Source organism: Lampetra fluviatilis, chromosome 33 (genome assembly GCF_964198595.1).
Source record: "Lampetra fluviatilis chromosome 33, kcLamFluv1.1, whole genome shotgun sequence".
NCBI lineage: Eukaryota > Metazoa > Chordata > Hyperoartia > Petromyzontiformes > Petromyzontidae > Lampetra > Lampetra fluviatilis.
Window position 1 is genome coordinate 12,410,080 of NC_136307.1, and position 26,215 is coordinate 12,436,294.

Genomic DNA, 26,215 nt, shown 5'->3' on the forward strand with positions numbered 1-26,215 from the left:
GAGCGGTGTGGAGACGGAGCGGCGAGCGGCGCACATCGAAGCGCGCGCCACTGTGGACTCGGTGTGCGGAGTGCGCAGGTCCCGGGCCAGAGAGTGGGGCCACAGGACACGAGAGGTGTGGAGGGAGGGGTGCTGCACTGAGGAACGGGGCAAGGAGGGAGAACGAGGAAGGGGTACGAGGTGGGGGCACGACGGTGGCGGCCCGAGGAAGCTGTAAGTGAGGGGGGGGGTTCCTCTGCACCCCCCCCCCCCGCTATTCAGTCTTCTCGCAGCTGTTTCACGTAGCCGGCCTCTTCGCTCCTCGAGCCGCCCCCGCGCGCGTTGAGCCGCGCGGCATCGCGAGCCGCGCTTTGATGGCGCCACTCGCACTGCTGCCGCTGCTGCTCGGACTGACGGGAAGCAAACCCGGCTCGTCCCAAGGCGTGTACGGTGAGTGGACTCTGTACAGTGTCTGGTGAGTGGGTTCTGAACAATGTCTGGTGAATGGTGAGTTGATTCTGAACAATGTCTGGTAAGTGGTACGTGGATTCTAGCCAATGTCTGGTGAGTGGACAATGGACAATGTCTGGTGAGTGGTGAGTGGATTCTGGACAATGTCTGGTGAGTGGTGAGGGGATTCTGAACAATGTCTGGTGAGTGGTGAGTGGATTCTGGACAATGTCTGGTGAGTGGTGAGTGGGTTCTGAACAATGTCTGGTGAGTGGTGAGGGGATTCTGGACAATGTCTGGTGAGTGGTGAGTGGACAATGGACAATGTCTGGTGAGTAGTGAGTGGATTCTGGACAATGTCTGTTGAGTGGATTCAAGCCAATTGCTGGTGAGTGGTGCGTGGATTATGACCAGTGTCTGATGAGTCGATTTTGGTCAATTTATGGTGAGTGGATTCTGACTAATATCTGCTGAGTGACTGCAATACAATGTCTGATGAGTAGATTCTGGCAAATGTCTGGTGAGTGGTGATGTTCACGTGAATGTCTTAAGAGTCGTGTATGTTGGCAGGTAAGTACTTGGTGTCTAGTGAGTTGTGTCTGGTGAGTGGTATTTGGTGTTCGGTGAGTGTCGTCCCCAGTTTATTGAAAGGTATTCAATCAAAAGTCTCCTGCGACCGAGAAATGCGCATAAGGCGGTTGTCATTCTGGTGGATGGGGAGTAGGAAGTGATGTAATAATATTTGCACATGTGAAGAGTTAAAGTAGCCCAGAGATTTTGCTCCGCTCTCACCAAGATGCCCCTTGGCGAACTCTGCCGCCGTGTGTGTGTTAAGATTAATTGGGACTGGATTTGCTTAGACGATCGTTTTATCAAGAGAGCTGACTTGGGGGAGGGGGGAGGGGAACGGAGGATGAGCAGGTCTCGACGTCGGTGCGCGCGCGTGCAGCTCCCCCCAGCGCGCGGATCCTCGCGGGGGGTCACGCTTGCCTCCTCCGTGACGACGGCTTCAGCGAGTACGCCTACGTCATCAGAGAGGGGCACTCCCTGCAGCTCACCTGCGTCGTCTCGGGGCACCCACGGCCACAGGTACTCGCGCCAGACAACGGGTGGGGGGGACTCGCTCCTGGCACGGGCACTGACCGCCGCACGCGAAATTCACTAAAGCGCGGGTACTCGCATGTGGTACAAAATGAACTCCTTTCGCACCACCGTATGTAGCCAACCGTGGATAATCTGAGGTGCGGGGAAGGGGCGGACAACAAACTAAACACAAATAAGTAATATTTGAAAAATACTTTTTTTAAAACATGCTTTAATGAAATGTACCGTACTCGTAATGGCAAAACTCCACGACTCCAGGAAGTGGCCCCGAAGCTGGCCATAACGTAGGGGCCGTGGTGATTTACAGTCAACGTCAATTGAGCGTGGACAATTAGACCCAAGCCGAAACATAACATATAAAAAAGATGGTTTAAAAAAATATACAAACTAAGATAGAATATAGTATTGTCATCCGTTAGACATAAGTATACCAAGTTTGCAGTCGATACCATATTGGGAAGTGGGTTAAAATTGAGTTACAAGATTAGAGGATACGACAACAACAACAGAGTGAGTTAAATAAAAGCGTGTAATAATAAAAAGCAGAGATTGATGGGTAAAACCTCTGACCTGGCTTTTGAGATCTAGAGGTAAAACCTCTGACCTGCCATTGGAGATCAAGATGTTAAACTTCTGACCTGACATTACAGATTTAGAGGCTAAACCTCTGACCTGACTCTAGAGGTAAACCCTCTGGTAAATTTAGAGGTAAAATCTTTGACCACACAAAATATCTAGAGGTAAAACCTCTGACGTGACATTAGAGATCTAGAGGTTAAACCTCATACCTGACATATTCCTCGGTTCATTTGGTAAAATCACGTAGATAGAAAAATAAGAAAAAATAAGGGGAATAAAAAAAAAGAAAACATTTTTGGTTACCCCTGCTATGTATGGCAAGGCGATGGTTTTGATAGCAGGGGTAGCCAAAAAGATTTCCAAAATCATGAACAAACACAAGATCCAGGTCCGATTTAACACAGTACATAAAATTCGTGATCTGATCCCATCTGTGAAGGACAAGATTCCTGACATGCAATATCCCGGCGTCTACAAACAAAGCTGTATCTGCGGCAGCAGTTACATTGGGGAAACTAAGCGACATGTCTCGGACCGTGTTCATGAGCATAAGGCTGATTTTGAAACACGGTAGGACCAATACTTCTAACATGGCTGATCATTCTTTTAATGCGGCTGGCTCACACCAAGTTGATTTCTCTAAGATGATGGTACTTTGCAAGCCTACTGGCTATCAACAAATATTCGTTCATGAAGCCATCCATATATACAGACACAGACACAATTTAAACCGAGGGAATGATTATAAGCTCAGCAATCATTGGAAAGATGTCATCAACCACTTTGGGGCATGACTTGATTTGTGTTTTCTTGTCAACCTCCACCGTCAGTAGTGTGGGTGTGTGGAGCGAGGTGCAATAATTGCCTGGCGGCCCTTTGATTGTTGTAGACCTACTGCTGGTGTCGTTGTTTTCTCCTACATTAACATTAGCTGCCCCGCCCATGCTGCTGACACACTTGGGCTATGCCCATCTCTAAACCTTTATAAACAGTTTGGCTTTAGAGGCTAACCCCCCTTTTCCTGATGACGACCGCTTGTGTTGTGATTGAAACGTCGTGGTTTTTGTTTTTATTTTATTTGTATTACTGAAAGAACCAAAAATAAGTCTACATTATAGATGTTGAGGCTGCTGCCCCCCGATTCCTCTCCCCCTTCCTCCTCTTCTTCACTCCCCCCTGCTGCCACTTCCCCTCTGTGAAACATAACTCTTGGCTGGCCCTTGGCCACCTCGGGTCACTCACACCCACTCTCCCCGTGCATTCCCTCAAACATTAGTAGGAGACTCCCTGCACACCACTGCCCACACTCGGATACGCACAGCCACTCAAATGTGACGTCTCCGCTCTCATAACCCCGCGCACCAATCACACGCGCGATGGGGGGTCAGGGGTCAAAGGGCAATGTCACTCGTACCGGCGTAGCCGGTTGGGGGGTTGTATTGGAGATGATTTACAGGGCTGTGGGGCGGGTATTCGGGAATGATTTTAGAACAAGTGTTGCTGTGTATTGGGGAATTAAAGAAAAGGCTTTAATCGTTCTCCAGCCCCTCTGCGCAGTGATGAGCAACTGGTGACAGGATTCACGCACTATGCTCGTGCACAATCTAAACAATAGCCGTATGAATAATCCCACGTATACCCGTGCGAGTCTACCATTGCTCCCCATGGGCACCCGCTAAACAAAAGCCGTATGAAAACAAAAGCCGTATGAATGTACCCTTGCGAGTCTACCGTTGCTCATCATGGGCACACGCTAAACAGTTAGCGCAGCGCAAGCGTAACGATAACCGAATAGAGGGTAAGATCCGCGCATTAACCCGTCGTTCACACCCATGCCCACACACGCAGCGCGGGAGTCAGGGGCCACAGGACGAAACGCGCACTCGCGGAGTCCTGTGGGTGCAGCGTTTCTTCCACCGGGACGCTGCGCACCCAGCCACACACGTTACGGCGAGCACACACACACACCACCATGCACTTTATTCACACTCGTAGAAACCACACGAGGCTGTTATCGATTACTAACGATTTATTCCCAGCGTGTCTGCGAGTCACTATTTCCCGAATCAGTCGGAATCAGCAGGGCAAGGCTCTAGCCACGCCCCCTCATGGAACCTTCCCGATGGTTCCCGCACGTTCCCCTTTGACTCCGCCCATTACCTTTGGCCCAGATATATCCTTGCTTGGGATTGGATACCCGCTAACCGGTGGTGGCCATGCGGTTACCCCTTTCCGCCCATTAAATGGCACTCTCTCATTACATTTGTAAGGAGAGGAGACTGTATTCATAGTCACCGTTATATTAGAAATTTATATTTATAGTTTTTTCTTCTTCTCTCAACCTTATAACAGTAGGTTAAGTCAGGTGAGAACTCACAAGACCAGAGGAGATAGTCTCAGGCTCCACCTAAAAGAAACTTCACCACAGACATTGTGACTGAGCGCATCACTAAGTACCATCCTGGGAGCACAGCAGCTCCCAGCTCTGCCTTGTAGGAGTACAGTAGAATGCGCTCGTGAGTACATACATAATACTTACTAATATTAGTAGATATATTGCTCATAAAAAATGATGGTGTCGGGAACGCATTCCCACATACACAGCGGTGTAATGATCCTCGTTTAGCGCTGATTCCATTAGCGCTCACTTTTCTAGGATCGCATCTTGAGCACCAAGCGAGCTTTTTACCGCATTCGTAAACGGTACTCACGCGCACAGGGAAATACAGTATCTATGCCCTCTGTGTGTTGGCACGTACTCAACGGCGCGTGCTGGCTGCCGTCACTGCCACAAGCGCGCGATCCCAACGATTGGCGTGCACGGCGAGAGAGCGTCTCCAACCAGCCATCTTTCTCTCCTTCTTCGCTCCATATAGGTGAGGTGGACCAAGACGGCGGGCACCTTTTTGGAGAGGTCCCAGGAGATGACGGTCTACAACGAGACGATGCGGATCAACGACATCGGGCGCATGCAGGGAGGCCGCTACTACTGCAAGGCGGATAATGGGGTGGGCGTGCCGGCGCTGCGCTCCGTCCGTGTCGAGGTCTACTGTGAGTGCCCAGAGTGGAGACGCCTCCACCCACGGGGCTCGTCACCACCGTCAGCATTCATTCACTCGCGCGCTGGGTTTTTACACAAGCTGGGCTTGCGCAGCTCTTTTCGATTTCATTTGTAACCCGGTTATTTTTGCTCTGATCTCGAATTCGTTATTTTTCTCTGATCTCGATTTGGTTATTTTTCTCTGATCTCTATTTGATAATTTTTCCTATAATCTCTATCTGGTTATTTTGCTGATTTCTATTTGGTTATTTTGCTGTGATTTCTATTTGGTTATTTTTACTTTGATATCTATTTGGTTATTTTTGCTCTGATTTCAATTTGGTTATTTTTGCTCTGATTTCTCTTTGGTTTTTGCTTCATTGCTGCACTTGTTTTTAGTGTATGGCTTTCATCATATTTGTGACCCAGGTCACTCTTTCAAATGAAACTCTCATCCTGGTTTCTTGAGCTCTTACCTGGTTGAACAAACATGAAATCCGATAATATATGTCCTGATTCAGACAAATTTGAGTGCTAATTATTTAAACAAAAGTGCAACAGTATGGCCTCTCTCCTACGTCTCCGGGGTATATCCTTCTCTTCAACATATGACCTTTGACCAAACCATGTTTCTAAATCTAATTTTTCTTTGCACCTCTGATTAGCACGGTTGGCTACTTATGGTGCGAAAATTCAACTTACATGTGTAGTGGGTTCACTTGAGAGACACACTAATTCAGGAGGCAACACGTTTATTCTACAACCACAACGGGGTAATTATATAAACAGTAACCACAACGGGATAACTACATAACCGGTAACCACCACGGGGTAACTATATAAACGGATCAGGTACGTCGGCACACTGCCTGACCCAAGATGCCGAGCACGAAGACCAGAGACCCAGGAGAAGACGTAGCACGGCGGGTTCTATTCTAGCAGACAGCCCCAATGTGGCCCCGGGACCTCCCTTTTATGCCCCTCAGCGTGGCCTGGCTCCACCCTCGGCCACGCCCTCTTCTGAAACTCACCAGAAGGTTCTAGGCCCTACACCACATGTACCTTCTGTCACCTTTGGCCCACATCCTTACCCTGTCCTGCTATGTGCCCTTGCCAGCCAACCAGGCTGCTACGTCCTCAAATGCCCCCTCTTTGCTAGCCACCAGAACCATGCTCCCCTAGGGACCCTTTCCATGACATAGCATACCCTGCTGGCAGAGAGGGCCACTACACGCCCAGTTCCTCTCTTTATCAGGAACTGGCGCTAGGTGCCGTAGTGACACATTATATGTCACTGCACATGTAAAAAATACAAATTGGATATGTATAGCGGCATCTAAATGGAACCACTTTTCCCGACACTGCACAGAACAGCTGAGCATTTATATCAAGGAAAGAAAGAGGCAGACGTAAGCAGAGTAAAAATGAATGTCTGGAGACTGGACTTAGAAAGGGAGTTGAAAGTACAGGTTACTGGGGGAGGAAGGGTGCCTGTAGGTTTTAGCAGCAAGCATGGAGTGAAGAAGTCTGAGTCAGATGACAGGATAGAGGTGGCCAGGGGAGAATCCAAGACGGATCTTGAAGACTAGCACTGCCCACGCATTTGCGCAGGATGTGACTTAACTGAGTTGCAAAGGAACGTGGATTTATTGCTCTTCATTTCCCAAATGATACGCGCTGGCCTACTTTCTATCAACTGTAACGTGATATATCAACACCAATAACGATTTGGCATAACAATAACAACACCAACACGAATGACACATCAACATGAAAAACAATACAATTATTGTTCATAGCAACACAAATACTATGCATAGCCTGGTTGATTATGTTCTTCCAAAGATTGCTCAATGAGAAGTTAAGTGTGACATTTGAGAGAGAGACAAGACACAGACACGGAGACACAAAGACAAACACAAGCAGAGAGAGACAACGCAGAGACATGGAGAGAGAGAAAACTAACTTAAATCCTCCCCGTAGAGGTGGTTTAAACTTGATTTGGAGCTTTCGTGACTGCAGGAATTACTTTTTGGTTCTTTTGGTAAAGTCACGTAGAAAGAAAATTAATTAAATCAAATGTCACACTTACATTTTTTTTAAAGCCAGGGTGGGGGGGGGCTGTTAAGAAAGTTGCACAGTTGAGAAAGTTAAGAAAGTTGCACCGTTGTTTCAACTTCCGTGTTGGGAGATTGAACCGGCAACCTCCACATTGCAAATCGCTCCGACGTGGAACAAAATCAGTTGCGTGCAATTAAGTTACGCAATTGTCGAGGACGATGTGCTCGCGTAACCGATTGCTCAACTGTGGACGCGGCTGCGCCGCCGTCTGCTGGAATGAGTTCTGTTCAACGAGCACCTATTAAGGCTGCCGTGCCAATCTAAGGGGGGATTTGGCCAGAAGTTTGCAACGGCCGCGTTCTTCTCTCGAGTGCCGATGCTCCACACTGCACTCGGTGCTCAACAACTGACGGGGTTGGTCTAACTGAAGCCCAGAGTCAGGCATCGACTTTCAACGCAAGTTGTGCATGGCAATAATCGAACCCAGGTTTCTAGGGGTCATCGCGTTGTGAGCTAACCACTCCGCCATCACTCTGCCATCACTCTTTACGAAAAAAGACAAAAAATCCCCTGTATGACCGAAACAGACGTTTGGAGCAATTGCTGTGTGCGAGCACCTATGAAGCAGGTTGGCTACGTACGGAGCAAAAGAGGTTCAACATACACGCAAAGCCAGCACAGTATACGAGGGGGTGGGTGGTCAGCACTACGCCCGACCTATTATATACACACACACATACTCAATAGATATAGATAATGGCTGCTTGAATTAAAATAGTCGATATATAATATGCAATGCGCAGCGATGAACTTCCGACATTAGTGCACAGTGTGACACATTCTTTGACAAGAAATTTACTGAAATAAAATCAAGGCAGCTGCGCACGTCGGTTTGGGACGTTTCTCTCGCTACTGTTCGGATATTCAACGAGTTACTGTGGCTTGGCTCTCCAACACACCGGTGTGCTGTACTAGTGTAGGGGTGTTACGGAGGGGCTGTATACATAGGATCACACGGGAAACAAACACAGTGGGTGGGGCTTCGTGAGTGCAGGGGGAGGTGCTCTCAACGACGTCCGCACCGGGCAGCCTGGGGGGCTGGCCCGGAGTTGTGATCCCCCGGGGGCCCCACCCCTCAGCGGGGGGTTTTGGTATAAAAGGGGATGAGCCGGAGAGCTCGGGTTACAATGTTAAAGCTAAACCAGTGAAGACCGAAGATCGTCTAGCTAGAGCCCTGGACTCCCCTGGGTCGCCGCCCTTGTCAGGGCCGCGCAGGACCGAGCCAGCGGCGTGGTCCCGAGAACCAGAGCTAGTGCTCTGGGACTCCGGGTACCGTAGCCCGACTTACCAGTGTCGGGCCAGACAGCCTCCCCTAGCCCGTTAGTGGAGGACTAGGAGGTAGGTAAGAGATAGCTAGCAGTGTATTCCCAGCTAGCCGGGTGAGGGGGCCGATACCCCCTCCAGTGTTGTATGTCCGCGGTTGTGACAACTGTTGCGGAATAAATACGTGTGCCTCAACCCCGGCGTCCAAGAGTCCTCAACGATATTACATCTGGTGACAGAAGTGAACGACCACGAACATGGACACGCGCCGGACAGCTCGAGCCGGGGTACCGGAGGCGGAGGACACCGCTGAAATTGTGGAGCCCGAGACGGCTGAAGAAGGCATCGAGCAGCCGGGGTCGGACGCACCCTTACCGCAGCATCGGGATGAAGGGGAGCCGTCAACAGAAGGACTGAGGCTGGCTCACGCGAGACTGGCGGAGCTGCTGTACGCTGCTGCCGCCACGCTCGAACACATCACACGGCTGGGGGCTGGTGGACCACCACGGGGCGAGGACAGCCGACGACCGGTGTGCCTTCCCGCCATTTCAACGGAGTCCAACTTTGAATCTCCCGCCATCGCCGCAGCAGCTGCTGAGGGCGTGGCCGGCCTGAACCTCGGGTCCGACATCGGCCTCACAGGGGCTGCCGCGTCATCACCAGCGGACAGAGCGTCACCACTGGTGCGACCGGCGATGCCATCCGTCGTTCGCGCCGAAGCCCAGCCGAGTAACGGGGACAGCGGAGTGCGAGCTTCCACGGCGGCCGCTGCGCTGCACCAACGGCTACCTCCACTCAAAGAGTTTGTGGGCGAGGAGGGTGACTGGGGCGGCTTCCAGTGGCGCTTCCTCGGATGCCGAGGCTCTCTGCGCGCTGCCGGCGCTCCTCAACAGCGACGCCCTCGCCGCTCTTACATCGGCGCCGAAGGACAAACGCTCCACGCTACAGATGGCGCTGCAGTTGCTGGCTGCGGTCTACGGACCATCGTCGGAATGCAGGCAGCTCTTTTATGATCGCCAGCGGGGTGCAAAGGAGTCGCCCCTGGCGTACCGTACGAGTCTCCTGGCGCTGGCGAAGACGGCCTTCCCACGAATGGACGACGAAGGCGTGGACGCGATGGTAACGGAAAAGATCCTCCTGCTGGCGGACGACCTGGACATCGCCGTCGTTGCACAGGAGGACACAGAAGTGGGTTCCCTCCAGGCTGCGCGGCTCCTCCACGCCAACCTGCTGTCGCAGCGACGGAAGGCCAGCAGGGCAGCGGCCGGGCGTACGGTGGCTGCAGCCACCCTCCTGGCGGAGGAAGTTTGCGCCATCGACCATCGACTGCAGCAGAGGGTGGGAGTTCGGGCGGCCCGGGATGGATCGAGCCGCTCCGACCATCCGTCATCGCCGCCTGCGCTCCCGCGCTGTTACAACTGCGGCATCCGGGGCCATGTCGCCTCGGGGTGCCGCTCTCCTCGGCAGCGCGGGACGACGCCTCGACAGGACGTCGGCCCTCCTCCCAAGCTCCATCAACATAACCCGGCGAGTCGCGGCACCCCTCATGTTTGGCCCACGCACACACCCGTCACACACTCGCACACCGCAACGAACGGGGGGCCGACATTGCGCACCGTCGCGCCAACACGCACCATTATGGGGACTCAGATCGAACCCAGGCAGTGGTCCGTGTTGGCCCATCGCGTTGTGGCTGCATCGTCGGGGTCGTCAGCCGTGGTGGGGCACATTGACGGGGTTGAGGTGCGCATCCTGGTCGATACAGGAGCATCAGCGACCATCATTTCGGAACTAATTTACAATATTCTCCCTGTCCAGAGCCGTCCTTTACTGCCGGTTAACGTCCCATTCTATGCTGCTAACGGGGGCTCACTTGGCATCATTGGACAGATTCGAGCACAAATTTGTATCGGTGATATCAAATTGTCCGGCCCGATTTTTGTTTCCTCCTCGCTGGCGGTTCCGTGCCTGCTGGGGACGGACTTCTTGGGCAAAATGCCGATTCGTATTTTAATAGACCAGGGCTGCATTGAGCTCTCGTCGGGATGACGCATGGCGTTTCTGCCATCCCCTACTGCGGCTCGGACGGCGTTCGCGACGGTACCGGCGTTCCTCGTTAAAACGGTTCGCGTACCGCCGGGGGCACAAATGTTGGTGCCTCTCAAACTTCGTCGGCCCTTTGCTAAAGGCATTGGGGACCAGGGAATTCTGCTGGGGCCATCTAGGGCCGGGGTTAGCGGACCTCATTTAATTCCGGCCCAGACCATCGTAAAAGGGGACGGGGACCCTTTCATCGCGGTCCTCAATGTGGGGTCGCAGACAGTGGTGGTTCCTCAAGGGACCGTGCTTGCTCACGCAACGCCGGTGCCCTGTGAGGAACCTGTCGCGAATCACGTAGGCACTGTCCCTCTGCCGCATCCACATTCGGACACCGATGAAGGGTGGCTCGAGGCGCTTTGTGCGGGATCGACGGACCTGTCGGATTTAGAGCGTCAAATGCTTAGGACACTGCTGCGTGAATTTTCCGACGTTTTCAGTCAGAACAAATTCGATTTCGGCTGTACCCATCTGCTGCGTCACCATATTGATACAGGTGACAGCGCGCCAATACGCCAAAATCCTTTTCGGTTAAGTCCCGCCGAAAAGGACCATGTCAAATCGGCTATTGATGACATGTTAGCCACCGACATCATTTCTCCCTCTACCAGCCCGTGGGGAGCGCCGATCGTCCTGGTTAAGAAACAGGATGGCTCGCTGCGGTTTTGCGTCGATTTTCGCCGCCTCAACAAAATTTCTGTTGCCGACGCATACCCGCTCCCACGGATTGACGAATCGCTGGACGCCTTGGCGGGAGCGCGATTCTTCTCCACATTGGATTTGCTTTCGGGATTCTGGCAGCTTCCTCTGGATGATGATTCTAAGCCTAAAACTGCATTCCGTACACCACACGGTCTCTTCCAATTCAACCGGTTGCCGATGGGACTCCACTCGGCGCCGGCGACTTTCCAGCAATTGATGGAATTGGTTTTGGCTGGATTGCAATGGGACTCGTGCTTAATTTATTTGGATGACGTTATCGTCTTTAGCAGAACATTTGACGAGCATCTCCAGAGGTTGCGGGCGGTTTTCCTCAAAATGCGGGCTGCTAATTTGAAATTTAAACCCCAAAAATGTCATCTGTTACGCGAATCTGTGCGTTATTTGGGACACATCGTTGGACGCTCAGGTATTGCTACCGATCCCGCCAAAACGCAGTGCGTCAGCTCCTGGCCGACTCCCACCTCTGTGGGAGAGGTCAGGAGTTTCATTGGATTCGCGTCGTATTACCGACGCTTTGTCGCGGATTTTGCGACAATTGCAAAGCCCCTACACGCTTTGACGTCAAAGGGGTTCCGCTTTCATTGGGGACAGGAGGAGGAGGCTGCTTTCCGCTCCCTTCGGGACGCTCTGGTTAAAGCTCCTCCCTTGGTTTACCCCGATTTTTCTAAACCCTTTGTGCTCGACACCGATGCGAGCAACACAGGTATTGGGGGCGTGCTTTCCCAGGTGGTTGACGGCGTGGAACGGGTAGTCACGTACGGTAGTCGGGTGTTGTCTCCAGCGGAGAAAAGATATTGTGTCACCCGTCGGGAACTGTTGGCAATTGTCTATTTCATCCAACAGTACCGCCCATATCTGTACGGTCAGCGTTTCACCGTCCGTACAGATCATGCGGCACTACAGTACGCCCTGCGAGTTCAACAACCATCGGGACAATTGTCTCGATGGTTGGAGGTTCTCCAGGACTTTGATTTTGAAACCACGTACCGTAAGGGGGTTCGCCACACCAATGCGGACGCTCTGTCGCGCATGCCAACCACCCCCGAATGCGCATGCCTCCTGGGGTCGGGTCGTTGCAGGCATCCGGGTGAAATATCTGTTCCGGTCTTGGCGGCCGCAGACGACGCAGCGTCAATGACGAATTCGATCGCACAACAGGGATCAGATTCCCTGTTGGGGTTGCCTGTCACTGAATGGGGGCGCCTACAGATGGAGGATACCTCCCTCCTCGCGTTGCGTCGTCGCGTCGGGGATGCTGGGCGGGGGAGGGGTGATGCCGACGCATGGGAAATGGTCACGGGTCTGCTGATGCATTGGGACGGGAAATCCCATCGACACCGGCTGGTGGTCCCTTCTGGGTTACGGGGTAAGGTGGTGTGGGCCGCTCATGAGCGCCTCCTCCACCTGGGGACCCAAAAGACCCTCGCCTTGCTCCAGCTTGATTTTTTTTGGCCGGGCATGACAAGGGATGTTGCAGATCTGTTGGGGTCATGCCCTCGGTGTGCGCAACGGAAACCACCAGCACGGGAGTCTAACCCGCCTTTGCAGTCTATCATAGTCTCCAGAGTCAACGAACTTGTCGCGCTGGATATTCTGGGCCCATTCCCCGCCACCCCCAGGGGCAATAGATATTTGTTGACCGGGGTGGAGTACTTTACGCGCTGGCCTATGGCCTGGCCCCTGGCCAACCAGTCGGCAGCAGCCATCGTGGAGGCCTTTGTCCAGGGATACGTCCTGGACAAAGGTGCTCCGGAGCGGCTGCTGACCGACCAGGGCAAAAATTTTTCCGGCAAACTGCTCCAACAAGTCTGTGAGCTCCTGGGCACGAAAAAAATTCGTACCTCTCCCTATCACCCGCAAACTGACGGGATGGTCGAGCGTCTGCACCGAACCATCACGTCCATGTTGTCACAGCAGGTTTCAGACTCACAGACCGATTGGGACCTGCAAATTCAAGGGGTCCTGGCAGCATACAGATTGGCCCCCCATGCGGCAACGGGATTTTCCCCCTTCTTCCTCATGTATGGCCGCGAACCTGACCCACCTGTTCGGGCCCAGCTGCAGATCCCCGCGCCGCAGGGTAAAACTAAATTGGCCGACCATGTTAAATTTAACCTTGCGAAATTAACGGAGGCACGGGATGCTGCCATGCTAAATTCCGACCTACGTCAGAAAGCTAATGAGCGGCTCAGACTGGGTCGCGCGCACGTGCTACAGTGGAAGCCGGGGGACAAGGCATGGCTGCACTGTCTCCAGGTACCACTCGCGACCTCCTCAAAACTGGTGCGGCCGTGGCGGGGCCCTGTCGAGGTGGTTGAGGTTTTGCGGCCTCAGTGCGTACGCATCAAATGGGGGAAGCGCCGGTGGTTTGTGCACCCCTCCAGATTGAAACCCTTCGTTGCGGTGCGAAGTCCCACTCCACACACGCGTGGCCAAACATGTGGGGGGTCGACCGACTCAAAGGGTCCGTCTCCGCTGCTCTCGCCTGACGTGTTGCCGGCTGTCCCGCCCCCAGGTGCACCAGGAATGACGGGCTCACGCCCGACAACCCCTACGGGGGATGCCGAGGGTCTCGCGACATCGAGAGGAGACTCACTCGGAAATGGACAGTTGCCACCCGACGGCCCGCCATCCGGGGTTGCCCCGTGTGACGGGCCTGCTGCAAGGACGCGCGCAAGAATGCGCAGACTCTTGTGATGCACAAAAAGAAGAAAAACTAATTTATTTTTCACATGTTATGTTCACTGTGTGCTGCGTCGGTGGTGTGTTCCTGGCACGTTGGATTGTACGTATGTTGTGTTCACTGTGTGTTGTGTGTGTGCTGGGGTTCCCTGCAAATTGTATATAGGTTGGTTTTACGGAATTCGTATATATTCGGGGGTGGGGTGCGTCGGGTTATTTTCCCTTCTTGCTTTTCTGGTTCTTGTTGTTGTTCTCGTTCGCGTTATGGTTGAAAAAAATTGTGAGGCACACGCGGGGTCGAGGGGTAAATACATTTTTATTGTCGTTTGTTGCAGCCGGGACGGCTGCGAGCTGTACAGGGGGGGGGTGATGTAGGGGTGTTACGGAGGGGCTGTATACATAGGATCACACGGGAAACAAACACAGTGGGCAGGGCTTTGTGAGTGCACGGGGAGGTGCTCTCAACGACGTCCGCACCGGGCAGCCTGGGGGGCTGGCCCGGAGTTGTGATCCCCCGGGGGCCCCACCCCTCAGCGGGGGGTTTTGGTATAAAAGGGGATGAGCCGGAGAGCTCGGGGTACAATGTTAAAGCTAAACCAGTGAAGACCGAAGATCGTCTAGCTAGAGCCCTGGACTCCCCTGGGTCGCCGCCCTTGTCAGGGCCGCGCAGGACCGAGCCAGCGGCGTGGTCCCGAGAACCAGAGCTAGTGCTCTGGGACTCCGGGTACCGTAGCCCGACTTACCAGTGTCGGGCCAGACAGCCTCCCCTAGCCCGTTAGTGGAGGACTAGGAGGTAGGTCAGAGATAGCTAGCAGTGTATTCCCAGCTAGCCGGGTGAGGGGGCCGATACCCCCTCCAGTGTTGTATGTCCGCGGTTGTGACAACTGTTGCGGAATAAATACGTGTGCCTCAACCCCGGCGTCCAAGAGTCCTCAACGATATTACACTAGTGACGAATTGGCATGTTCTGTTTATGTGAGAACCCTTACTAGTTGGATGTGTCAGATGATGGCGGGTTTTAACGACATATTTATATATTTACGCGATCTAACCCAAAAACCTCTATTATACATGACCCCCGACATAGGAATGTATATTTTCCACCACTCGCTCTGCAAGCACTGTAAACGGGAGACGAGCATTTGAGCAGCAAATCCCCCCTTCTGACTTCTCGACCTCCGCTCCCCCGCGTTTTTTCCCCACAGACTTGGAGGAGCCCCGGCTCACGGTGCACCAGTACGCGGCCGCCACGCGCCAGTACTTCTATGCGGAACGCACCGTGTTCCTGCGCTGCGAGGCGCGCTCCAGCCCGGCGGCGCGGCACACCTGGTATCGCGGGGCGCAGCCTCTGCAGCAGGGCGCCGACAGCGGTGTGGACATCTACGAGCCGCTGTTCACGCACGTAGGGACCACCACACACTCGCAGATGCGCGCATGCGTCATTCGCCACCGCCGCTTGCTGCCACCGTGGTAGTGTAAAAAATATATGTTAAACACAGTTGCTGGGCAAAGGCCGGACATGTCAAGCGGACAACAACACACCAAGCACTGTCAGAACTTGCAGAAGATTCAAGTTAACACGCTTCTCAAATTGGGCGAGATCATAAAAGCTTGGAAAGAGACGATCGGATGGAATTCCAGAGTGAAGCAATGTGAGGAAATACGCAGAAAGACAAGTGAGGTGGCCTGCAGTGCGGTGTGTGAGTGGGTAGGTGAGTGATTGGGTGGGGATATTGTTGTGACCTCCAGGGTGGTAAGTGAGTGGCTAGGTAAATGATTGAGTGATTGGGTGTGTTGTTGTGACCTGCAGTGTGGTGAGTGAGTGGGTAAGTGAGTGGGTGGGTGTGTTGTCGCGATCTGCCTTGTGGTGAGTGGGTAGGTGAGTGATTGGGTGAGTGGGTGTGTTGTTGTGGCCTGTATGGTGGTGAGTGGGTAGGTGAGTGATTGAGTGAGTGAGTAGGTATGTTGTCGTGACCTGCAGGGTGGTGAGTGAGTGGGTAGGTGAGTTATTGGGTGAGTGGGTGGGTGTGTTATTGTGACCTGCAGGGTAGTGGTTGAACATAATGTGGATGAGACGAAAAATAGTCAGTCTGGCATTAAGAGTCTTCTGCAGGGGTGGGGGAGAAATCCAATGGGTGAAGTTCACGGGAACGGTAACGCAAGGTTAGTAGTGACCAGAACGGCGTCTCCCCAACAGGCAGACACGAACATCCTCAAGCTGAAGAATCTGCGTGCACAGGACTACGCCAACTACACGTGTGTCGTGTCTGTGGGCAGCGTGTGCAACATTCCGGCTCGTGCAGCTTTTTTCCCGCTCACGCGCACTACCGGTGAGCAGTTGGCGAGGTTCAATGGGGATGTCCCATCGCCATTCTCGTTTGAAGATGTTGCTTTGAGAGTAAATGTTAAAATGTGCGTGGGGGGAGTCTATCGAGAGGAGCAGAGATAGGGCTGTGCTCACACATCTAATAACACAATAATGGGTCATTGGAAAGCTACCAGTTCCCACTGATCTATATTAAATGCATTATTATTTTATACAGCAGAACAATATGCCAATCTGACGATGTCATGACCGTGAGTGGTTCTACTTTGATGTCAATGCCAGTCTGGGGTGATCACATAAACACAGCCGTAGCACGTTCGCCACTTGTTTTGTCGAGGTTTTAGGTTTGAATCTGGCAGGTCACCCGAAGTAATACCGGAGGTGTGTTAACCATAAAATCTGCGTCACAGTGCAACGTGACAGATCCTGTGATGTCATTCTGTGATGTAATTCGAAGAAGAGTCGGCCATTGTGTGCCAGCATCACGGTCCAAATTTTCCAAAAATTATTCCTCCTGTGAAAACTTAGCAAATAAAGTACCTTGAGATACTCTAGAATTCAGATGTTGCAGGGTACCATGTTGTACAAAATTATGTAAAACCATGCCATCTTCAATCAGTGCTGAGGCTCAAAGCTGCTCGGACACTGTCAAGAATAGCAGCTGGTACTTCGAGGTCTGAACAGGAGTTTTTATTCTGTGCAACATTCTACCATTGCAGAGACGGCCCACAGACACAGGCGTTTGATGATCTCAGGCTCACACAAAATGATTACATCTGCGGCTATTTTTATAACATGCCCAAATTATTTTGTTCATAATCTGTATGACTACTGGCCAAGTAGCTCCATGGTAGAGCGAGTGACTCGCAATTGGAAGGTTGCGAGTTCAACTTCTGGTTGGGGGTTGACTCAAACGATCATCCTTCCGGAGTTAGTAACAAGTAAACCCGTAAAAACAAAGTTTTTCACTCTAAATCCTTTATATGCGTGGCGGCTAGAGTCCTCTCGTCCTCTGGCTTGAGATGGCTGCAATCTATGGGTCAGATGATTGTCTGCCAGTATTAAGCAATTGGTAATTAAATATTTAATTAGTTTTCCCTAAACAGTGTAAAATTTTGGAAAAAATTTCACGAAAATTTATTGTCACACACAACGAGTCTGTGTGGAAAATGTCAGCTCGATTGGATCACGGGAAGTGGGTTAAAAAACGAGCGAAAGATTTGCACGGTCCTAAGCAAGCAAGCGAACTTAATATAAAGGATTTAAAAATATATTCGCCTGTCGAGGACGCGGGGATCGATCCCGCGACCTTTGGCATAGGAAGTGAGGGCGCTACCAACTGCGCTACTCCGCCACGGCCTGTGGAGGGGTTACGTTCTGGGCTCTTACACTGTGACGTTCAGCGAAAGCCACGAATGAGTTCTATTTGAATATATGTAAAATACAATTTTTTTGCCAAAAAGTGTAACATTTTGGGAATTTTTTTCACGAACATTAATTGTCACGCACAACGAGTCTGTGTGGAAAATGTCAACTCGATTGGATCACGGGAAGTGGGTTAAAAAACGACCAAAAGATTTACACGGTCGTAAGCAAGCAAGTGTAGGGGTGTTAGAGAGAGAGCCGTTATGCATGGCAGCTTATGGGAAACAAACACAGTGGGCGGGGCTACGTGAGTGCACAGGGGGGTGCTCTCAACGACGTCCGCACCAGGCAGCCCGGGGCCCCACCCCTCAGCGGGGGTGGAGTATAAAGGGGGATGTGTCAGAGGGCTCGGGGCAGAATGTTAAAGCTAAACCAGTGAAGACCGAAGATCGTCTAGCTAGAGCCCTGGACTCCCCTGGGACGCCGCCCTTGTCAGGGCCGCGCAGGACCATAGCCCGACTTACCAGTGTCGGGCCAGACAGCCTCCCCTAGCCCGTTAGTGGAGGACTAGGAGGTAGGTCAGAGATAGCTAGCAGTGTATTCCCAGCTAGCCGGGTGAGGGGGCCGATACCCCCTCTAGTATTGTATGTCCACAGTTGTGACTACTTGTACGGAATAAATACGTGTGCCTCACCAACGGTGTCCAAGAGTCATCAACGGTACTTCATCTGGTGTCAGAACAACTACGAACATGGACACGCGCCGGACAGCTCGAGCCGGAGTACCACAGGTGGAGGACACCGCTGAAATTGTCGAGCCCGAGACGGCTCAACAAGACATCGTGCAGCCAGGGCCGGACACATTCTTACCGGGGCATCAGGATGAAGAGGAGCCGCCATCAGAAGGGCTGAGGCTGGCTCACGCGAGGCTGGCGGAGCTGCTTTACGCCGCTGCCGCCACACTCGAACACATCACGCGGCTGGGGGCTGGTGGACCACCACGGGGCGAGGAGAACCGACGTCCGATGCGCCTTCCCGCCATCTCAACGGATTCAAACTTTGAATCTCCCGCCATCGCCGCAGCAGCTGCTGAGGGCGTGGCCGGCCTGAACCTCGGGTCCAACATCGCTCTCGCTGGGGCTGCCGCGTCACCGCCAGCGGAGGGAGCGTCATCACGGCTGCGACAGGCGATACCATCTGCCGTTCGCGCCGAAGCGCAGCCGAGTTACAGGGACAGCAGCCTGCGAGCTTCCATGGCGACCGCTGCGCTGCACCAACGGCTGCCTCCGCTCAAAGAGTTTGTTGGCGCGGAGGGCGACTGGGGCGGCTTCCAGCGACGCTTCCTCGCCCACCAAGAAATGGCACGGTAGTCGGATGCTGAGGCTCTCTGCGCGCTGCCGGCGCTCCTCGACAGCGACGCACTCGCCGCCCTTACATCGGCGCCGAGGGAGAAGCGCTCCACGCTACAGATGGCGCTGCAGTTGCTGGCCGGGGTCTACGGACCTTCAGCGGAATGCAGGCAGCAGTTTTACGATCGCCAGCGGGGTGCAAAGGAGTTGCCCCTGGCGTACAGGACGAGTCTCCTGGCACTGGCGAAGACGGCCTTCCCTCGAATGGACGACGACGGCGTGGACGCCATGGTCACAGAAAAAATCCTCCTGCTGGCAGACGACCTGGACATCGCCGTCGTTGCACAGGAGGACACGGAGATGAGTTCCCTCCAGGCTGCGCGGCTCCTCCACGCCAACCTGCTGTCACAGCGTCGGAAAGCCAGCAGGGCAGCGGCCGGGCGTGCGGTGGCTGCAGCCACCCTCCCGGCGGAGGAGGTTTACGCCGTCGACCGTCGACGGCAGCAGGGGACGGGAGCACGGTCGGGCCGGGATGGGTCGAGCTGCTTCGACCGTCCGTCATCGCCGCCGGCGCTCCCGCGTTGCTTCAACTGCGGCGTCCGGGGCCATGTCGCCTCGGGGTGCCGCTCTCCTCGGCAGCGCGGGACGACGCCTCGACAGGACGCCGGCCCTCCTCCTCCCAAGCTCCATCAACATAATCCGGCGAGTCGCGGCACCCCTCATGTTTGGCCCAAGCACACACTCGTCACACACTCGCACACCGCAACGAACGGGGGGCCGACATTGCGCTGCGACGGGCCAACACGCACCACTATGGGGACTCAAATCGAACCCAGGCAGTGGTCCATGTTGGCCCATCACGTTGTGGCCGCGTCGTCGGGGTCGTCGGCCGTGGTGGGACACATTGACGGGGTGGAGGTACGCATCCTGGTCTATACGGGGGCATCGGCGACCATCATTTCCGAACTCATTTACAATATTCTACCTGTCCAGAGCCATCCTTTACTGCTGGTTAACGTCCCATTCTATGCTGCTAACGGGGGCTCTCTTGGCATCATTGGACAGATTCGAGCGCAAATTTGTATCGGGGATATCAAATTGTCGGGCCCGATTTTTGTTTCCTCCTCGCTGGCGGTTCCGTGCCTGCTGGGGACGGACTTCTTGGGCAAAATGCCGATTTCTTATTTTAATAGACCAGGGATGCATTGAGCTCCCGTCGGGACGACGCATGGCGTTCCTGCCTTCCCCTACTGCGGCTCGGACGGCGTTCGTAACAGTACCAGCGTTCGTCGTTAAAACAGTTCGTGTGCCGCCGGGAGCTCAAATGTTGGTGCCTCTAAAACTTCGTCGGCCCTTCGCTGAGGGCATTGGGGACCAGGGAATTCTGCTGGGACCATCTAGGGCCGGGGTTAGTGGACCTCATTTGATTCCGGCCCAGACCGTCGTAAGAGGGGACGGGGACCCTTTCATCGCGGTCCTCAATGTGGGGTCGCAGACAGTGGTAGTTCCTCAAGGGACGGTGCTTGCTCACGCGACGCCGGTGCCCTGCGAGGAACCTGTTGCGAATCACGTCGGCACTGCTCCCCGGCCGCACTCACATTCGGACAGCGATGGAGGGTGGCTCGATGCGCTTTGTGCGGGATCGACGGACCTGTCAAATTCAGAGCGCCAACAGCTTAGAACGCTACTGCGGGAATTTTCCGACGTTTTCAGTCGGGACAAATACGATTTGGGTTGCACTCATCTGCTGCGTCACCATATTGACACGGGTGACAGCGCGCCAATACGCCAGAATCCGTTTCGGTTAAGTCCCGCCGAAAAGGACCATGTCAAATCGGCTATTGATGACATGTTAGCCGCCGACATCATTTCTCCTTCCACCAGCCCTTGGGGAGCGCCGATCGTCCTGGTTAAAAAGCAGGACGGCTCGTTGTGGTTTTGCGTTGATTTTCGTCGCCTTAACAAAATTTCGGTTGCCGACGCATACCCGCTCCCACAGATGGATGAATCGCTGGACGCCTTGGCGGGAGCGCGATTCTTCTCCACACTGGATTTACTTTCGGGATTCTGGCAGCTTCCTCTGGACGATGATTCAAAGCCTAAAACTGCTTTCCGTACACCGCACGGCCTGTTCCAATTCAACCGGTTGCCGATGGGCTTACACTCAGCGCCGGCAACTTTCCAGCGTTTGATGGAATTGGTTTTGGCTGGATTGCAATGGGAGTCATGCCTGATTTATTTGGATGACGTTATCGTCTTTAGTAAAACTTTTGACGAACATCTCCAGAGGTTGCGGGTGGTTTTCCTAAAGATGCGGGCTGCTAATTTGAAATTCAAACCCCAAAAATGTCATTTGTTACGCGATTCGGTGCGTTATTTGGGGCACATCGTGGGGCGCTCAGGTATTGCTACCGATCCCGCCAAAACGCAGTGTGTCAGCTCCTGGCCGACTCCCACCTCGGTGGGAGAGGTCAGGAGTTTCATTGGCTTCGCGTCGTATTACCGACGGTTCGTCGCTGATTTTGCGACGATTGCCAAACACCTACACGCTTTAACATCAAAAGGGGTTCGGTTCCACTGGGGTCAGGAGGAGGAGGCTGCTTTCTGCTCCCTTCGGGACGCCCTGGTAAAAGCTCCTCCCTTGATTTACCCCGATTTTTCGGAACCATTTTTGCTCGACACCGATGCGAGCAACACGGGTATTGGGGGCGTGCTTTCCCAGGTGGTTGACGGCGTGGAACGGGTGGTTGCGTACGGCAGTCGGGTGTTGTCTCCAGCGGAGCAAAGATATTGTGTCACCCGTAGGGAACTGTTGGCAATTGTCTATTTCATCCAACAGTATCGCCCATATCTGTACGGTCGGCATTTCACCGTCCGCACAGATCATGCGGCACTGCAGTACGCCCTGCGAGTTCAACAGCCATCGGGACAATTGTCCCGATGGTTGGAGATCCTCCAGGATTTTGATTTCGAAACCACCTACCGTAAGGGCGTTCGCCACACCAACGCGGACGCTCTGTCGCGCATGCCAACCACCTCCGAATGTGCATGCCTCCTGGGGTCGGGACGTTGCAAGCCAGCAGGGGACATGCCGGTTCCGGTCCTGGCGGCCGCCGCCGACGACAAAACATTGCTTCCAAATTCTATCGCACAACAGGGAAAAGATTCCCTGCTGGGTTTGCCTGTTAATGAATGGGGGTGCCTCCAGATGGAGGATACCTCCCTCCTCGCGTCGCGTCGTCGCGCCGGGGAGGCGGGGCGGGGGACGGGTGATGCCGACGCATGGGAAATGCACGCGGGGTTGCTGATGCATTGGGACGGGAAATCCCATCGACACCGGCTGGTGGTCCCTTCTGGGTTACGGGGTAGGGTGGTGTGGGCTGCTCATGAGCGCCTCCTCCACCTGGGTACCCAAAAGACCCTCGCCTTGCTCCAGCTTGATTTTTTTTGGCCAGGCATGACGAGGGATGTCGCAGATCTGTTGGCATCATGCCCTCGGTGTGCGCAGCAAAAACCACCAGCACGGGAGTCAAACCCGCCTTTGCAGTCTATCAGAGTCTCCAGAGTGAACGAACTTGTCGCGCTGGATATTCTGGGGCCATTTCCCGCCACCCCTAGGGGCAATAGATATTTGTTGACCGGGGTGGAATACTTTACGCGCTGGCCTATGGCCTGGCCCCTGGCCAACCAGTCGGCAGCAGCCATCGTGGAGGCCTTTGTCCAAGGTTACGTCATGGACAAAGGTGCTCCGGAGCGGCTGCTGACCGACCAGGGAAAACATTTTTCCGGCAAACTCCTCCAACAGGTCTGTGAGCTCCTGGGAACGAAAAAAATTCGTACCTCTCCCTATCACCCGCAAACTGACGGGATGGTCGAGCGTCTGCATCGAACCATCACGTCTATGTTGTCGCAGCAGGTTTCGGACTCACAGACCGATTGGGACTTGCAAATTCAAGGGGTCCTGGCAGCATACAGATTGGCCCCCCATGCTGCGACGGGATTTTCACCCTTCTTCCTCATGTATGGCCGCGAACCTGACCCACCTGTTCGGGCACAGCTGCAGATCCCCGCGCCGCTGGGAAAAACTAAATTGGCCGACCATGTTAAATTTAACCTTGCGAAATTGACTGAGGCACGGGATGCTGCCATGCTAAATTCCGACAGGCGTCAGAAAGCGAATGAGCGCCGCAGACTGGGTCGCGCGCACGTGCTACAGTGGAAGCCGGGGGACAGGGCATGGCTGCACTGTCCCCAGGTACCACTCTTGACCTCCTCAAAACTGGTGCGGCCATGGCGGGGCCCCGTCGAGGTGGTCGAGGTTTTGCGGCCTCAGTGCGTTCGCATCAAATGGGGGAAGCGCCGGTGGTTTGTGCACCCCTCTAGGCTGAAACCCTTCGTTGCGGTGCGAGGCCCCACTCCACACACGCGTGGCCAAACATGTGGGGGGTCGGCCGACTCAAAGGGTCCGTCTCTGCTGCTCTCGCCTGACGTGTTGCCGGCTGTCCCGCCCCCAGGTGCACCAGGAATGACGGGCTCCCGCCCAACAACCCCTACGGGGGATGCCGAGGGTCTCGCGACATCAAGCGCAGACTCACTTCGAAATGGACAGCTGCCACCGGATGGTCCGCCATCCGGGGTTGCCCCGTGTGACGGGCCTGCGGCAAGGACGCGCGCAAGAATGCGCAGACTCTTGTGATGCACAAAAAGAAGAATTTTTTTTTATTTTTTATTTTCACGTGTATGGTTACTGTGCGCTGCGTCGGTTGTGTGCTCCTGGCACATTGTGTTGTGTTGTGTGTGTGTTGGGGGTTCCTTGCGATTTGTATACACGTTGCTTTTACGGAATTCGTATTTATTCGGGGGGGGTGCATCGGGTTGTTTTCCCTTCGGGGTTTTCTGGTTCTTGTTGTTGTTCTCTTCGCGTTATGTTGAAAAATAGTGAGGCACACGCGCGGTCAGGGGGTAAATGCGCTTTTATTGTCGTTTTTTTTGTATGTTGGCAGCCGGGACGGCTGCAAGCTATGCGGGGGGGGGGGGGGGGGGGTGATGTAGGGGTGTTAGAGAGAGAGCCGTTATGCATGGCAGCTTATGGGAAACAAACACAGTGGGCGGAGCTACATGAGTGCACGGGGGGGGTGCTCTCAACGACGTCCGCACCAGGCAGCCCGGGGCCCCACCCCTCAGCGGGGGTGGAGTATAAAGGGGGATGTGTCAGAGGGCTCGGGGCAGAATGTTAAAGCTAAACCAGTGAAGACCGAAGATCGTCTAGCTAGAGCCCTGGACTCCCCTGGGACGCCGCCCTTGTCAGGGCCGCGCAGGACCGAGCCAGCGGCGTGGTCCCGAGAACCAGAGCTAGTGCTCTGGGACTCCGGGTACCGTAGCCCGACTTACCAGTGTCGGGCCAGACAGCCTCCCCTAGCCCGTTAGTGGAGGACTAGGAGGTAGGTCAGAGATAGCTAGCAGTGTATTCCCAGCTAGCCGGGTGAGGGGGCCGATACCCCCTCTAGTATTGTATGTCCACAGTTGTGACTACTTGTACGGAATAAATACGTGTGCCTCACCAACGGTGTCCAAGAGTCATCAACGGTACTTCACAAGCAAGCACGCAAGCACGCAAGCAAGCAAGTAAGCGAACTTAATATAAAGGATTTAAAAAGAGATATACTTCGCCTCTGTCATAGCAATGTGGAATTTCTACCACAGGCTCAGGGCTGTAAACTGCAGTGCTCATTGGAGAAGGTAATCACTGTGACTTTGCCTACCGTATGAGCGACATTGTGAGACGCACATACGACAATGGTCAATGGCTGCACCAATAGTTGACGTCACACTCATCAGCATGGGATCATGCGGCAGTGATGGGGGACTGCGAGCACGGTCACACGGTGGAGACTGCTTGGCGCGACGGCCGTCACACACACGCCCCAAAGGGCGTGCAACAAATGCTACACTCATGAGTGACAACGAGCAGCCACATGCATGCCGGCGAATTGGGTCTGTGATTAACCTCCACGGTGACTCCGGTCACTTAAAATCATTATTGAGGATGATTGGAGAGCAAAACTACACACAGACGAGGGAAGAAATTTTGGCCATGCGATTGTCAAAGTTTTCTTTGTGTCTTCTGTGACGTCATGAGTTGTCAGAGTCACACACTTGCCAGGGTTATATTGCATAAATATGAATGTGTCGTTAAACCCGCCACCACCCGACACAACCAATTATTAAGGTTTGTCACGTAAACAAAGCATGCCAATTCGTTACGAGTTCAGTACACCAGTCTTTTGGAGAGTAAACCCACAACATCTACAATTCGAGTACTATTTTTAACCGGTGATTACAACCAGCATAAATCAGGCGATAACCAGAATTGTGTCAATAACCAGCAATTACTGGCAAAACGTTGTACTCGAATGATCGATTTTTCGATTTAGAGCTTTCGTGACTGCAGGGATTCATCTTCTTGGTTCTTTCGGTAAAGTCACGTAGAAGGGAAGTAATAAAATAATAAAAATAAAACATAATAAAATAATTCTCACGACGTTTCGGGCTAAAACGCAAGCAGCCGGCTTCAGGTGAAGAATGAGACACTGCCAAGCTTGGAGCTTATATATAAGCTGGGTTGGAGGTGGAAGAAGAGCGCCTTGACAAAAGAATTTGCATATCAAGAGGAATTTAGCATATTCATGGGAAATGCGTAGGAGGTGGGCGGGGGGGGGGGGCAAATAATGCATTCACAGGGAATGCATTATTTGCTCCGCTGCGGGTCTCCTGCCACCGCTCTCCCATTGACATGTTTCATTGCTTCTACATACTATTAACATTCCCTCCCTTTGTTAATGTTACCCCCTACCCCCTCCCTTTGATGCTGCTAATCCTGCATAATGCATGGGCATAATATGACTTTGAATATTAATATTAACAACAAACAATAATATAATTACGTCCTAGACCAGCTGAAGCATAATCGGCGATGATGTCACGCCAGCCATGTTGCTTGGAGAACGTCATGGAGGCCATGCTGTATGGGATTGTCTTCCTCGCAGATGATTGGCCTGTGCAGTGGGAGTGATGACGCAATCCCTGCCATGCCCACAGCATTGTGATCTCACGAGGACTCCGTATTGCCTTTTAAATT

At 53.5% G+C, this 26,215-nt stretch overlaps 1 protein-coding gene across 1 annotated transcript in view; it reads left to right on the forward strand.

Annotated features, from left to right (window-relative positions):
* The first annotated feature begins 353 nt into the window (after nucleotides 1–353).
* The window catches only part of LOC144944093 (MAM domain-containing glycosylphosphatidylinositol anchor protein 2-like), an 85,885-nt gene continuing 60,023 nt past the window's right edge, over nucleotides 354–26,215 (forward strand). Inside the window, exons 1-5 of the mRNA XM_078872163.1 lie at nucleotides 354–429; nucleotides 1,379–1,518; nucleotides 4,989–5,163; nucleotides 15,244–15,440; nucleotides 16,236–16,368. Coding sequence (XP_078728289.1) covers nucleotides 354–429; nucleotides 1,379–1,518; nucleotides 4,989–5,163; nucleotides 15,244–15,440; nucleotides 16,236–16,368 — 721 coding nt within the window. The remainder of the gene's footprint in view (nucleotides 430–1,378; nucleotides 1,519–4,988; nucleotides 5,164–15,243; nucleotides 15,441–16,235; nucleotides 16,369–26,215) is intronic.